The 14223-nt window shown below is 47.9% G+C and overlaps 2 protein-coding genes across 12 annotated transcripts in view; one reads left to right on the forward strand and one right to left on the reverse strand.

Moving 5' to 3' along the window:
• Positions 1-14223, forward strand: part of si:ch211-45c16.2 (mitogen-activated protein kinase kinase kinase 13) — a 204334-nt gene that overhangs the window by 165359 nt on the left and 24752 nt on the right. For all 11 annotated transcript variants that reach the window (XM_063051540.1, XM_063051543.1, XM_063051541.1 and 8 more), the window contains 2 exons: positions 1995-2132; positions 6680-7373. In XM_063051540.1, coding sequence (XP_062907610.1) covers positions 1995-2132; positions 6680-7373 — 832 coding nt within the window. The remainder of the gene's footprint in view (positions 1-1994; positions 2133-6679; positions 7374-14223) is intronic.
• LOC134348341 (eukaryotic translation initiation factor 3 subunit A-like) lies at positions 404-12950 on the reverse strand. The gene is made up of 2 exons (XM_063051550.1): positions 7981-12950; positions 404-753 (listed from the first exon to the last, which is right to left on the reverse strand). The coding sequence occupies exon 1, from the start codon at positions 12772-12774 to the stop codon at positions 11797-11799; it is 978 nt and encodes a 325-aa protein (XP_062907620.1). The 5' UTR covers positions 12775-12950; the 3' UTR covers positions 404-753; positions 7981-11796.

A 14223-nucleotide genomic window follows, 5' to 3' on the forward strand; every position in this document is an offset into this window, starting at 1 on the left:
TGGAAAAGGTTGCAACAACCAATGTTGCACTTAATTAGGGTTAACTTGGACAGAAATGTGGAGTCAACTGATTTGACTTTGATAAGATTCACATAATTTCCTTACAATTGAAGATTGATTTCATTAAACTTATGAATAACTCTGACAAATAAGCAATGTCATGCCTAATATTTGTTTCAAAAAGTGCGTAGAAGTATCTCGGGCAGTTTCCTTTTTGTGTGCAACTGCCAGCTTTCAAACTGTTCATCGTTCTCATACAAACTCTTGAAATAGTCGAGAATTGAGAGCATGGGACTTGATTTTATTTGCTGCTGTGATAATGGTATTTAATAGTTTGTGCAGCCGATCATTTATATTTTTGTGACAAGATGTTGTCTGTGAATTACACAGAGAATGGTAGATGTGTTAGGTACAGCTTTTTTCAAGAAAGTAATAACCCAAGGTGGTGTCCTGTCATTGATGATGCCTCGTCTGTTGCACAGGCAAGAACGTTGGTGAGCGGAATGTCTTTCTCATTGGAAAAATTGCTCAAAAACCTGAAATGTTGAATTCCCTTTCATATCTGTTTCTCGTCCCCTTGCAAGTAACAATTCTTGAACCATGCTTTCATCTTTTATGAAGCAAAGACTTGTTGCCTGGCGAGGTTGACTCATCCAGCTGCAGAGCAAATTCTGTTGTCCCAGGTATGTTGCACAGTGAGTCTTCCACATTCTCAGATGTTTCCTCTACGAGGGTGATTGATAAGTTCGTGGCCTACGGTAGAAGGAGTCAATCTTAGAAAACCTGGCACATTTATTTTTCAACATAGTCCCCTCCTACATTTACACACTTAGTCCAGCGGTCGTGGAGCATACAGATCTTGGACCTCCAGAAGGTGCCCACAGCAGGGGTGATTGATAAGTACATGGCCTAAGGTAGAAGGAGATGAGTTATACGGCTCTCGTTACGTGCACATGCAGTTCAACTCTTTGAGTGATTACGCAGAATGTTTGAAGTTAATAACTCATCTCCTTCTGCTGTAGGCCACGAACTTATCAATCACCCCTGATGAGTTATTAACCTCAAACTTTCTGCATAATCACTCAGAGTTGAACTGCATGTGCATGTAACGAGAGCCGTATAACTCATCTCCTTCTACCTTAGGTTACCATACAATAGCAGTGGCAGCGAAGCGGGCATTTCAGAAGTTTTCCAGATCTTCCTCCGTACTCTCATGTCCATCTCCATCAAATCAGAATTGTGCACGGTCCCCTACTTGACAGATTACAGATATCATTCACCGGAGAGGCCACGCGAACTGCCGTCGCGCCGCCATCTTCTCCTCCGTCATAATATTAAAACTATATTGTTTGATTAAACATTCTTGTTAGTTTAAATAATTTTAAATAATTCACGAGGGGTTATATGTAAAAGTATGTGAATGGCATACGTCATCACACCACCACATCACATGTGCATGGCTCACTTAAAGTAAAAATGAAAGTTAGTCGCACATTGCCAGCTCCCTGTTTCATTTAAATTCGTTTTATATCTTGGAGTTACAAAACATATAAAGAACCTCTTGCCCTTTTCTATGTTATTTATCCCAAAACATGGTTATCCTCATCTCCTCCCCCCTTCCCCCACCGTCCTTTCAACCTGACTTGAAGTGTTTCTCATCTCAGAACCAGTGGGTGACTTCATCATAATCTACTCCATGTAGATTTCATAGAGTCATAGAGCACGACAGTGTAAAAACAGACCTTTCAACCCATCCAGTCCCTGCTGGCCTGGTCTTCTGCCTAGTCCTCTCTCCCTGCACCTCCATACCTCCCTCATCCAAGTACCTATTTAAACTTCTAAACGTAACAATTGAACCCGCATCTACCGCTTCCGTTGGAGGCTCGGGGTTTGATTCCCTGTGCTGTCAGGAGTTTGTACGTTCTTCCTGCTTCCCCCCGGGTACTCTGGTTTCCTCTTTCGGAAGACCCTGAAACTCTTTTGTTGCCCCGCAGACGTGAGCAAGCTGTGGAGAAGAAGTACCCCGGGACGTACAAGCGGCACCTGGTCAGGCCAATAATTCGCACTAACGCTGTCGAGAAGCTGATCAAGAAGAAGGCATCAAACCACAAGCCTGGGGCCCAGGGGAAACGGTGAGTGAGGGATTGGATGAGGCCGTTCAGTGGGACAGCCACGCCACGGGGCTGAGACAGCGTTGGAAGGTTCTGTTTCAATGGGACCGTTGTCATTAATCCTGTTCTTCAGCACAGCTGCGAGCACATTACTGACACCCATTAGAAAGACACACAAAGTACTGGAGGAACTCAGCAAGTCAGGCCGCACTAATGGAGGTCGCCATTTTGGACCAGGACACTCCCATCAGGAAGGGGCCAACCTGATGGCATGAACACCAATCTCTCCAACTTCTGGTAATTTGTTCCCCCCCCCTTCTCTTTTTCCATTCCCCATTCTGTTCTCTCTCTGTTTCTTCTTCTCATCTCCTCACCTGCCTATTATATCCCTTTGGTTCCCCTCCTCCTTCCTTTTCTCCCATAGTCAATTGTCCTCCTATCAGATTCCTCCTCCTTCAGCCCTCTACCTCTTCAACCTATCACCCCCCAGCTTACTTCATTCACCAGCCACCTAGCTTCCTGCTCACCTGGTTTTGCCTATCACTTTTCCAGCTTGGACTCCTTCCCCTCCCCCCACATTATTATTCCTTATTCCCTTCCCATCCTTCCAGTACAGATGAAGATGTCAGCCTGAAACCTTGACTGTTATCACACTCGATGCTGCCTGACCTGCTGAGTTCCTCCAGTACTTTGTGTGTGTGTTGCTCAAGATTTCCAGCATCTGCAGAATCTCCTGCATTCAGAAACCCATTGCCCCCCTGTCAAGTCCACCAAGGCAGTCTCCAGGTTGATCTGTTGTAGACTGACAAAGCTCTTGGCAGCTGTCAGAACACAGTGGTTCTCTGCTCTGCCCACTAACCCTGCGGGAGTTTGACTGGTCACTGTTCCTTGTTGATTGCCCAGCAGACAATGGACAGTGCTAGAATTAGCCCTGTGTTTTATGTGACAGAATGTTCGAGGTAACTTGAGACCAGATGGAAACAATGAGAATTCCTGCTTGTCTTGGCATGAAGGGCTGATGTAGAATTTAGAACAGTACAGCACAGGAACAGTCTGTCTGGTTCTCTGTGTCTCTGCTGATCATACCAGTCTAACTAATCCTTTCTGCCTGCACATGATCCATATCATAACACTATAAAATAGAGGAGCAGAATTAGGCCCATCGGCCCATTGAATCTGTGCCACCAGTCCATCATGACTGATTTATTATCAATCTCACCCGCCTTCTGCCCGTAACCTCTGCCGCCCTTACCTATCAACCTGCACTTTAAATATACCCAATGATTTGACCTCCAGAGACACTTCCCACTATAGGAAGTACCCCTCCGTTCCCCGCGTGTTCTTGTATCTGTCTAACATACTTTAAACACCCCATCGTATCTGCTTCCTCCCCCTCCCCCCCACCCCAGCACCCATTTCCAGGCATCAACCATTTTCAGAGGGGAAAAAATCTTGCCCTACTCAATTCATTTAAACTTTCCCCTCCTCACATTAAACTGCTGCCCATTTCTACCCTGGGAAAATAAGATTTTTCTATCCTATTCATACTTCTCATAATTTTAGCATCTTCCTATTGGGTTTCTTCTCAGTCTCTGGTGCTCGACAGCAAGGGTTCTCTACCATGGACCTGTACCATTAAGCAAGGGGTCCTTGGACCTCAGGTTGGGAACCCCTGCTCTAGGGGAAATCATCTTGAGTTTATCCAACCTCTCCTTACAGCTCATATCCTCTAATCCAAGCAGCAACCTCTTCTGCATGCCCTCGTCAAAGCTTCCACATCCTTCCTGTCGACCGAGATATCTCTGTTGTGCAATACTCCCTACCATACTGTGTAACTTCCCACCCCGACATCCTACTTGGGTTCATTATTCCCACCAATCCCATGAGATTCCCTACGTCCTGGCTGTGAAGGTCGCTGTTAGATGCCACATATCCTGAGGGCTATTGAAATTAAAAAGCATTACAGCCTAATTATTCTGTTACCTGGTGGTCAGACTGCCCTGTCGTTCCACAGCCTGACAGAGTGCTCAGGATCCAACCCAAGGTCTCATCAGTGCCACTTGGGGTCAGACTAATTAGATGGAAAGGCCACTGAATGCTCAGCCTTTGATTTACTACTGTAACTTCCGCTGAGTTTCTGGTCAAGTTACCGATGGTTCCCCCCCCACCCCCGCCCCCAAACATACCGTGTGGTTCAAATTTTCACTTGTGTCAGTGGTAAGGAAGGCAAATACAATGTTAGCATTCATTTCAAGAGAATAGAATATAAAGGCCAGGATGTAATGCTGAGACGTTATAAGGCATTATAAGGGCTGTGTGTCAGGAGACATGGCTATAAGCAGCAGTCATGTCATCTGCAGACATTCTCTGAAGATTCAGCGATAGTTGGGTGTATAAAGGGAGGACGGGAAGATGAATGCAGGGCCCTGGTAGAGGACTTTGTCAATGGTGCAAGCTGAATCATCTGCAGCTCAACATTAGTAAGGCAAAGGAGATGGTGATGGACTTCAGGAAGACCTGCACTGCTCCCTGTTACTATTGATGTGGTGAGGACATACAAGTACTTGGGGGTGCACCTGGATGACAGACTTGAGTGGAGCACCAATGCAGAGGCTGTGTACAAGAAGGGCCAGAGTCATCTCTACTTCCTGAGGAGACAGAGGTCCTTTGGAGTATGCAGGCCTCTCCTTTACATGTTCAACCAGTCTGTTGTCACCAGTACAATCTTCTCTGTGGTGGTGTGCTCGGGCAGTGGCATCAACATTGGTGATGCCAACAGGCTCAGTAAACTGATTAGAAAGGCTGTCTCTGTTATAGAAGTCAAACTGGACACACTGGAGTCTGTGGTAGAACAAAGGACCCTACGGAAAATCCTGGCAATTCCGGACAATATTTCTCACGCTCTGCATGCCACCTTGGCTGAACAGAGGAGCAATTTTAGTAATGGACTAAGACAACTGCACTGCTCCAAAGAGAACTATAGGAGGTGGTTCTTACCCTTGGCTATTAGGCCCTATAAGAGTCAGCCTATAGCCGGGGGGGGGGGTGATGGCCCCCTCCTATTAGACTGTTGAGGCAACTTATTTTTTATTCTTAATTTAATGAGCCCAGCATTAAAAAGCATAACATGAGGAACATTTGATGTTACCGGGCCAGTACTCGATGGGTTCAGTAGGATGAAGGGGAATATCATTGCAATGCTGGGTATACTGCAGGCCTGGATAGAGTGGATGCAGAGAGGGTATTTCCATTGGTGGCAGAGTCTAGAAACGGAAGGCACAGCCTCGGAATAGCGGGATGCCCTGGTTATTATTAGTATTAACTGCATTAATTTACATTTTCGATTTCGAGATGCAGCACGGTAACGAGCCCACCTGGCCCAGAGAGCACGCGCGCCCAGTTACACCCTTGCAGCCAATTAGCCCACTAACCCGTACGTCTTCCAAGTGTGGGAGGAAACCAGAGCACCCGGAGGAAACCCATGCGGTTACAAACTCCTTACAGACTGCTGCGGGGAACGTATCTGGGGGTCTGGCATTGTAACAGTGTTACACCAGCTCTACGCTGCCATGCCATTCTGCATCTATTACTGTTTTGCCTTGCTTTGCCTCGGTGCACTGTGTGATGGTGTGATCTGTACCAACAGCCTTTTCACTGTACTTCGGGGACGTGTGGCAGTCATAAGCCAAATTCCAATCATGAATCAATTCCAGTTCCACCATCCCCTGACCCAGGCTGTTACTGTCTGGATAAAAATCCAGAGGAAACACCAGCGTGCGTCATGGTAGCACAGCGTCGGCGTAACCCTGCCACAGTACCGGCAACCAGGTTCACTTCCCGCCACTCTCTGTAAGGAGTTTGTACGTTCTCCCCGTGGCCACGTGGGATTCCTCCGAGTGCTCACAGATTGCTCGCATGTTCTGATCAGTCACTTGAGAGTAACTGGGTGGCGTGGGCTTGTTACAGTACTTTTTCTTTTTCAATCTTTCTATTAGTTTCATAAAGATATAAATCTAACATGGTAGTAGTACAAAGTTATTGGGAATACATTATTATAATTAACATGAGTAATAATAAAGCCAAATAATACTTAAATGATAAAACTCCCAATCATATAGGATACAAATGAATAATATAAAACAAAGAAAAATATCTTTAAAAAAGCATGAAAAAGGAAAAAAAATAACTCTTCCCCCCCCCCCCCAAAAAAAAGCTAATCTAAACAGAATTAATCAACTAAACTAAAAAAAAAAGACCTGGGCTGTTTTTTAACATTGTAAAAAATGGGAGAAAAGAAACCTTAGTGTTGACAACTCCGTTCCACTCAACCAACATTACAGAGAAGTAAAATAATTTGGAAATGGTCAAATTACATCATGTGAAAATGCTGAGTAAATGGCCTCCAAGTCTTTTTGAATTTATGGAGGGGTCGTAGGCTTGTTACCGTACCGTGTCTCTAAATAAATAAACCCCAGTCTGACTGACGCATCCTCCAGGGGCTCCTTGTGTTCAGCCTGCAGCCACTCGCGCCCCGTGCCGGTGTTAACCCCCTCTTGTGTCTCCCACAGGCCCGACCTCCTGAGGTCAGATGGCATCGTGCCAAGCGTAGAAGTTGGCCCGACTCACACGCCCACCCCCGGCAGCCCCAAGGTGTCCACCCCGCCGGGGAAGACGAGGTACCGCGGGAAGCAGCGGCACCGGCGGGCCAACAGCAAGGGCAGCCACCAGGAGCTGGCAGGCTTCCTGCGGGCCATCGCGGGCCCGGAGCAGTGCGTCCTGCAGCACCAGCACCGCCTGGGCGACGCGGCCAGCTGCGTGCACAGCCTCAAGTACTTCGGCCCAGCGGCTGTCCTCAGGAGCCCTCACACCGATCGCCTGCAGCTGAGGCTGTCCGGCTCCAGCCCCGACCTCATCTCCACCACGCTGACGGCCGGCTGCCGCAGGCGGGGATCGGAGAGCGGCCAGGTCACGGACTGTGGGCACGGAGCTGCCGGTCAGGGCGCCACCTGTCGGGACTGTCGGGAGCACAAGGGCGGCGTGAAGGCCGAGAGACCACCCAGCGGGTACAAGCCGGCCCCCGGTCTCTCCCAGACTGCGGCGCACCACCCCGCAGTGCATTACAAGAACCCCAGGCTCCCGGAAAACAACAGGCCTTCAGAGGAGAGGCAGGCAGACAGCTCCAAAGCAGGGTCGTCTCTGAGCACTGCTCAGCAGCACACCACACCCACACTACCTCGTAAGCCGAGAGCCCCCAGAAAGGAGGTAAGAACGTGCTGGGCGGTTTTTAGTTCTTCTGGGTCGCGGCCGGTTTATTGCTGATAGCTGCTGGAAAAACGTCTGACAATGTACCATCTAATTATCAGGAGAATTAGCCCCCCGGTGGACTAAAATGCCACACTGCTGGGCACAAGGAATTAGGCAGGGAGTGTGTTGGGAAGTTAAGTGGAAGGAAGGAGTTTAGTGCCAGCGATACACTGGATGCTGGAGAAACTCGGCAGGTCGGGTGCTTCTGTGGAGGGAAATGGGCCAGCAGCATTTTGAGTGGAGACTCTTCATCTAAAGGGAAAGGTAGAGGGGAGATGGCCAGTGTCAAGGGGTGGAGGGAAAGGCTGGGGCAAGAGCCAGGGACGGTGGATCCAGCTGAGGAGGGGCGGATAGGCAGGCGAGAGGAGATCGTGGCAGAGGCTGGGAGGTGTCAAAAGGGCCACAGACGATGGATCTGATGGGGATCGCGAGTGGAGCATTGGGGTAGAGGGGTGGGGAGGGCGGATGGGAGTTGTGCCAGGGGAATGGGCGGATGAAGGAGAGGGTGGAGAAGTGGGATGGGTGTGGGAGGAGCTGGGTAGATCAGGAAGGGGGAGCAGTTTACCAGAAGAAGGAGAATTCAATCTTCATGCTGTCAGGCTGTAGACTGCTAGTCCTCTCCCTCTTCCCCAAGGCCGCTGTTAGGGTTGCCTTGTTTTATTCCTGTGCATTAATGCCCATACCTGGCTGTCAAAAGCAGTGTCACAAAACTGAAAGGTTATTTCAGAATGTGTTTAGCAACGAAGAGTGTTGAGCCAGACTCCTACGCCAGATGCCAGATATAGGCATTCTGGTGGCAAGTGAACTCAACAAGGAAAGCAGAAAGATTTATGGCTGGGAGACTGCATTAGGCCTGAGAAGTGATTCACTTCTGTAAGATGAAGGGCAGGCAGTGTAAGCCAAATAGTATCATTCGAAAGAGGGTGGAGGAAAAGCGATGAGGATGTGTGTCCAAGCCTTGGACACTGAGACCATAAGTTGGGAAGGCATGCAAGAACAGCCTTATGAATGAAAGTGTAGAATATGACACAAGTTATTCAAACCTTTGTAAAGCACTGGTTAGGATGGAGTATTGTGACTAATTCTGGGTCCCTGCTTGAGCAAACAAGGCTTTAAAACGATTTAGCAATCATTTTGAGAGGACTAGAATATAAAAGCAAGGATGTAATGCTGAGGCTTGATAAGACATCGGTCAGGCTACACTTGTAGAATTGGGCACGTTATCTAAGAAAGAATGTGTTGGCATCAGAGAGGTGGTTCACAAGAACAATTCCGGGAATGAAAGGGTTAACATATGTGGTGCGTTTGATGGCTCTGGGCCTGTGGTAGCTGGAGCTTAGAAGAATTGGGGGGTGAGGAAGGGGGATCTCATTGAAAACTATTGAATTTGAAAGGCCGAGACGAAGTGAATGTAGAGAGAATACTTCCAACGGTGGGGGGAGTCAAGAAACAGAAGGCGCCACCTTAGAATAGAGGATGTCCCTTTAGAACAGAGATGAGAAAGAATTTCTTTAGAAGAGGCTGGTGAACCTATGGAATCCATTGCCACAGACGGCTGTGGAGGCCAAGTCACTGAGTATATTTAAAGGAGAGATTGATAGTTTCTGGATTAGTAAGGGCACCAAAGACAGGAGAATAACGTTGAGGGAGATAGTAAATCAGGCATGATGGAATGGCCGAACAGACTTCGTGGGCCGAGTGGCCTCATTCAGCTTCTAGGTCTTATGGTCTAAAAGTGATATCTGTTGGTACCAGGAGAATCAGGATAAATATCGCTGTGGGGTCAGCAATGTCCATGTAGAAGGTCAGAACAAGTTTGTCTTAACATTTTCCCCAAAAGGATGGCAGTTCTAACAGAGCAATACACACCCCCTCCACAGTTACGCACTGACACCCTCACCCATACACTGATGACTGGGCTGTGGTCCAGGGTTACCTGACTGGGTGATGGTGGGTGCCATTGCAAAGCTCCACCCAACGAGCTCTTCAAATGCCCAAAGTCATTGTCAAGTTTTTTACCATATGCATAAGTACATAATCCTCACAGGTGCGATGAAAAACTTACCGCAGCATCACATCACATCAGAGTCACAACATTCACAAGACAAGCATAAATTTATACCAGTGATTATAAATCCCCAGCTGCCATGTTCTTGAGGGACTCTGACCACTACTTAACCTCTCTTCTGTTGGATACCACATTCAAACATATATTTAGGAAGAAATCATTTAACCACTTCACTCTGCTCCTCTGTTTTGTGAGAAAGTCCATGATTTTTATCTCAACCCATGTTTATTTCCCATTCTCCCACACTTTTTTACAACAGCATTTATCAGTACTACACTTTACGGTTCTGACAACTCAGGAGAGTAAGATTCAGTGGGTGAAATTATCTGATAAGTATGAGGCTAAATTCCTTTTTCCTGTTTGTTGATGGAGATGGTGGCACTTAAGAAATCAGACAGCATGGAAACAGGCCCTTTGGGGTCAAACAACATGGAACCAGGCTGTTTGGGTTCATACGACATGCAAACAGGCCCTTTGGTGTCATACAATATGGAAACAGTACCTTTGGAGTCAGACAGCTTCAAAACAGCCCTTCAGAGCCGTACAACATGGAAACAGGCCCTTTGGGGACAAACAACTTGGAATCAGGCCCTTTGGGGTCAAACAACACGGAAACAGGCCCTTTGGGGTCAAACAACATGGAAACAGGCCCTTTGGGGTCAAACAACATGGAAACAAGCCCTTTAGTGTGGGCACGTGGCCAAGTGGTTAAGGCATTGGACTAGCGACCTGAAGATCGTGAGTTCGAGCCCCAGGCGAGGCAACGTGTGTTGTGTCCTTGAGCAAGGCACTTAATCACACATTGCTTTGCGATGACACTGGTGCCAAGGTGTATGGATCCTAATACTCTTCCATTGGACAACATTGGTGTCGTGGAGAGGGGAGACTTGCAGCATGGGCAGCTGCTGGTCTTCCATACAACCTTGCCCAGGCCTGCGTCCTGGAGAGTGAAGACTTTCCAGGTGCAGATCCATGGTCTTGCAAGACTGACGGATGCCTAGGAGTCAAAGAACATGGAAACAGGCCCTTTGGAGTCAAACAACATGGAAACAGGCCTTTTGGGGTCAAGGAAACAGGCCCTTGGGGTCATGGAAATAGGCCCTTGGGGTCAAACAACATGCAAACAGGCCCTTTGGTGTCATACAACATAGAAACAGGTCCTTTAGAGTCATACAACATGGAAACAGCCCCTTTGGGGTCATACAACATGGAAACAGGCCCTTTGGGGTCAAACAACACGGAAACAGGCCCTTGGGGTCATACAACATGGAAACAGGCCCTTTGGGGTCAAACAACACGGAAACAGGCCCTTTGGGGTCAAACAACACGGAAACAGGCCCTTTGGGGTCAAACAACACGGAAACAGGCCTTTTGGAGTCGTACAACATGGAAGCAGGCTCTTTGGAGTCGTACAACATGGAAAGAGGACCTTTGGAGTCAAACAACTTAGAAACAGACCCTTTGGGGTCAAACAGTATGGAAACAGGCCCTTTGGGGTCAAACAACATGGAAACAGGCCCTTTGGGGTCAAACAACACGGAAACAGGCCTTTTGGAGTCGTACAACATGGAAACAGGCCTTTTGGGGTCAAACAACATGGAAATAGGCCCTTTAGTGTGGGCACGTGGCCAAGTGGTTAAGGCATTAGACTAGCGACCTGAAGGTCGTGAGTTCAAGCCCCAGCTGAGGCAACATGTGTTGTGTCCTTGAACAAGGCACTTAATCACACATTGCTCTGTGACGACACTGGTGCCAAGCTGTAAGGGTCCTAATGCCCTTCCCTTGAACAACATTGGTGTCGTGGAGAGGGGAGACTTGCAGCATGGGCAACTGCTGGTCTTCCATACAACCTTGCCCAGGCCCGCATCCTGGAGAGTGAAGACCTTCCAGGTGCAGATCCATGGTCTCGCAAGACTAACGGATGCCTAAGAGTCAAACAGCTTGGAAACAGGCCCTGTGGGGTTATACAACATGGAAACAGGCCCTTTGGAGTCAAACAACATGGAAACAGGCCTTTTGGGGTCATGGAAACAGGCCCTTGGGGTCAAACAACATGGAAACAGGACCTTTGGGGTCAAACAACATGGAAACATGCCATTTGGAGTCAAGCAGCATGGAAACGGGCCCTGTGGGGTCATACAACATGGAAACAGGCCCTTGGGGTCAAACAACATGGAAACAGGACCTTTTGGGTCAAACAACATAGAAACAGGCCCTTTGGAGCCAAACAGCTTGGAAACAGGCCCTGTGGGGTCATACAACATGGAAACAGGCCCTTTGGAGTCAAACAACATGGAAACAGGCCTTTTGGGGTCATGGAAACAGGCCCTTGGGGTCAAACAACATGGAAACAGGACCTTTGGGGTCAAGCAACATGGAAACATGCCATTTGGAGTCAAACAGCATGGAAACGGGCCCTGTGGGGTCATAGAACATGGAAACAGGCCATTTGGAGCCAAACAACTTGGAATCAGGCCCTTTAGCGTTAAACAGCATTGAAACAGGCCCTTTGGGGTCAAACAATATGGAAACAGGCCCTTTGGAATCAAACAACATGGAAACAGGTCCTTTGGAGTCCAAGAGCATCGAAACAGGCCCTTTGGGGTCAAACAACATGGAAACAGGCCCTTTGGGGTCATACAACACGGAAACAGGCCCTTTGGGGTCAAACAACACGGAAACAGGCCCTTTGGGGTCAAACAGCTTAGAAACAGACCCTTTGGGGTCCAACAGTATGGAAACAGGCCCTTTGGGGTCAAACAACATGGAAACAGGCCCTTTGGGGTCATACAACACGGAAACAGGCCCTTTGGGGTCAAACAACACGGAAACAGGCCCTTTAGAGTCAAACAGCTTAGAAACAGACCCTTTGGGGTCCAACAGTATGGAAACAGGCCCTTTGGGGTCAAACAACATGGAAACAGGCCCTGTGGGGTTATACAACATGGAAAGAGGACCTTTGGAGTCAAACAACATGGAAACAGGCCTTTTGGGGTCATGGAAACAGGTCCTTGGGGTCAAACAACACGGAAACAGCCCCTTTGGGATCAAACAGCTTCGAAACAAGCCCTTTGGGGTCATACAACATGGAAACAGGCCCTTTGGGGTCAAAGAGCATCTAAACAGGCCCTTTGCAGTCAAACAGCATGGAAACAGGCTCTTTGGGGTCATGCAACATGGAAACAGGCTCTTTGGGGTCATGCAACATGGAAACAGGTCCTTTGGAGTCAAAGAGCATCGAAACAGGCCCTTTGGGGTCAAACAACATGGAAACAGGCCCTTTGGGGTCATACAACACGGAAACAGACCCTTTGGGGTCAAACAACACGGAAACAGGCCCTTTGGGGTCAAACAACACGGAAACAGGCCCTTTAGAGTCAAACAGCTTAGAAACAGACCCTTTGGGGTCCAACAGTATGGAAACAGGCCCTTTGGGGTCAAACAACATGGAAACAGGCCCTGTGGGGTTATACAACATGGAAACAGGCCCTTTGGAGTCAAACAACATGGAAACAGGCCTTTTGGGGTCATGGAAACAGGCCCTTGGGGTCAAACAGCATGGAAACAGGCCCTTTGGGGTCAAACAACATGGAAACAGGCTCTTTGGGGTCAAACAGCATGGAAACAGGCCCTTTGGGGTCAAACAACATGGAAACAGGCCCTTTGGGGTCAAACAACATGGAAACGGGCTCTTTGGGGTCAAACAGCATGGAAACAGGCCTTTTGGGGTCAAACAGCTTCGAAACAGGCCCTTTGGAGTCAAACAACATGGAAACAGGCCCTTTGGGGTCAAACAGTGTGGTAAAAGACCCTTTGGCTCTCTAAGTGCATGCTGGCCGTCAAGCACCCCTTTACGCTGTAGTCAGTTTATTGATATTGGTCACACACACAGAAAGAGAGAGGAACGTTCTTGATCAAGACAGAAGGACAGACGGAGGCAAAGGGAGATGATAAGAGATATGGTGAGGAGAGGGAGAGAAAGAAAGAAAGGAGAGACAGGGACAAAGATACAGGTTTGAATATTGCAGACAGTATTTGAGAGCTAAACTTAGAGGGTAGAACAAGTTTGTTGACCGTTTTCCCAAGTGCCTCTCACCATACACTGATTAGTGGAACTGGTTAGGGTGTTCTTTCAGATTTATAGTCCAACTTTGTCAGCTCTCTGGATCACTGTGATGTAGAGTTGTGATGTCAGAATGGCTCTGGTCAGGAAGAGACATAGCTGTGAGACTGGTCAGTGAGCACCGGGTGTTTGATGTAGTCAGAGCCTAGAGCCACACTTCAGACCACATGTAAGATTGTGAGAGGTTGAGGAGGTTGACGTTTGTGAGGAGGCTCCAAGGAGGGAAGAATATTCAAGAGAGTTTGCCAGCTCCCTGGATACCAACTTCATCCTTTGCTATCCTTAAATGGGCTGAGAAGGAGGATTAAAATTTAAACATGCCGCCTATTAAGTTGGGAGAAAGAGAAACAAATAAAAGGCAATTAGATCCCGTCAGAATTCACCCCCTCTTGCACACATACACACTAAATATCAGGGCTTTGTATTACTGAATGGAGAAATGTCTTGTCCGTCACATGTATAGGAACAAGTGATGAAAGCTTAGCATCATAACTGAGAGGGGGTAAACAGAGGGAGGGGAGCTGTGAACACGAGGGGTTGGAAATGTCCTGATATCAATGTTATCATGTGATGCATTCCTTCCATATCCCATGAATCATTCTCGGACAAGGATTTGG

The sequence above is a fragment of the Mobula hypostoma genome, chromosome 6 (assembly GCF_963921235.1).
Source record: "Mobula hypostoma chromosome 6, sMobHyp1.1, whole genome shotgun sequence".
Classification (NCBI taxonomy): domain Eukaryota; kingdom Metazoa; phylum Chordata; class Chondrichthyes; order Myliobatiformes; family Myliobatidae; genus Mobula; species Mobula hypostoma.

What these genes read in the sequence shown, in the direction of transcription:
- LOC134348341 (XM_063051550.1), bottom strand. Translation starts at nt 12,774, where the DNA reads ATGACCCCAAAGGGCCTGTTTCCATGTTGTTTGACCCCAAAGGGCCTG.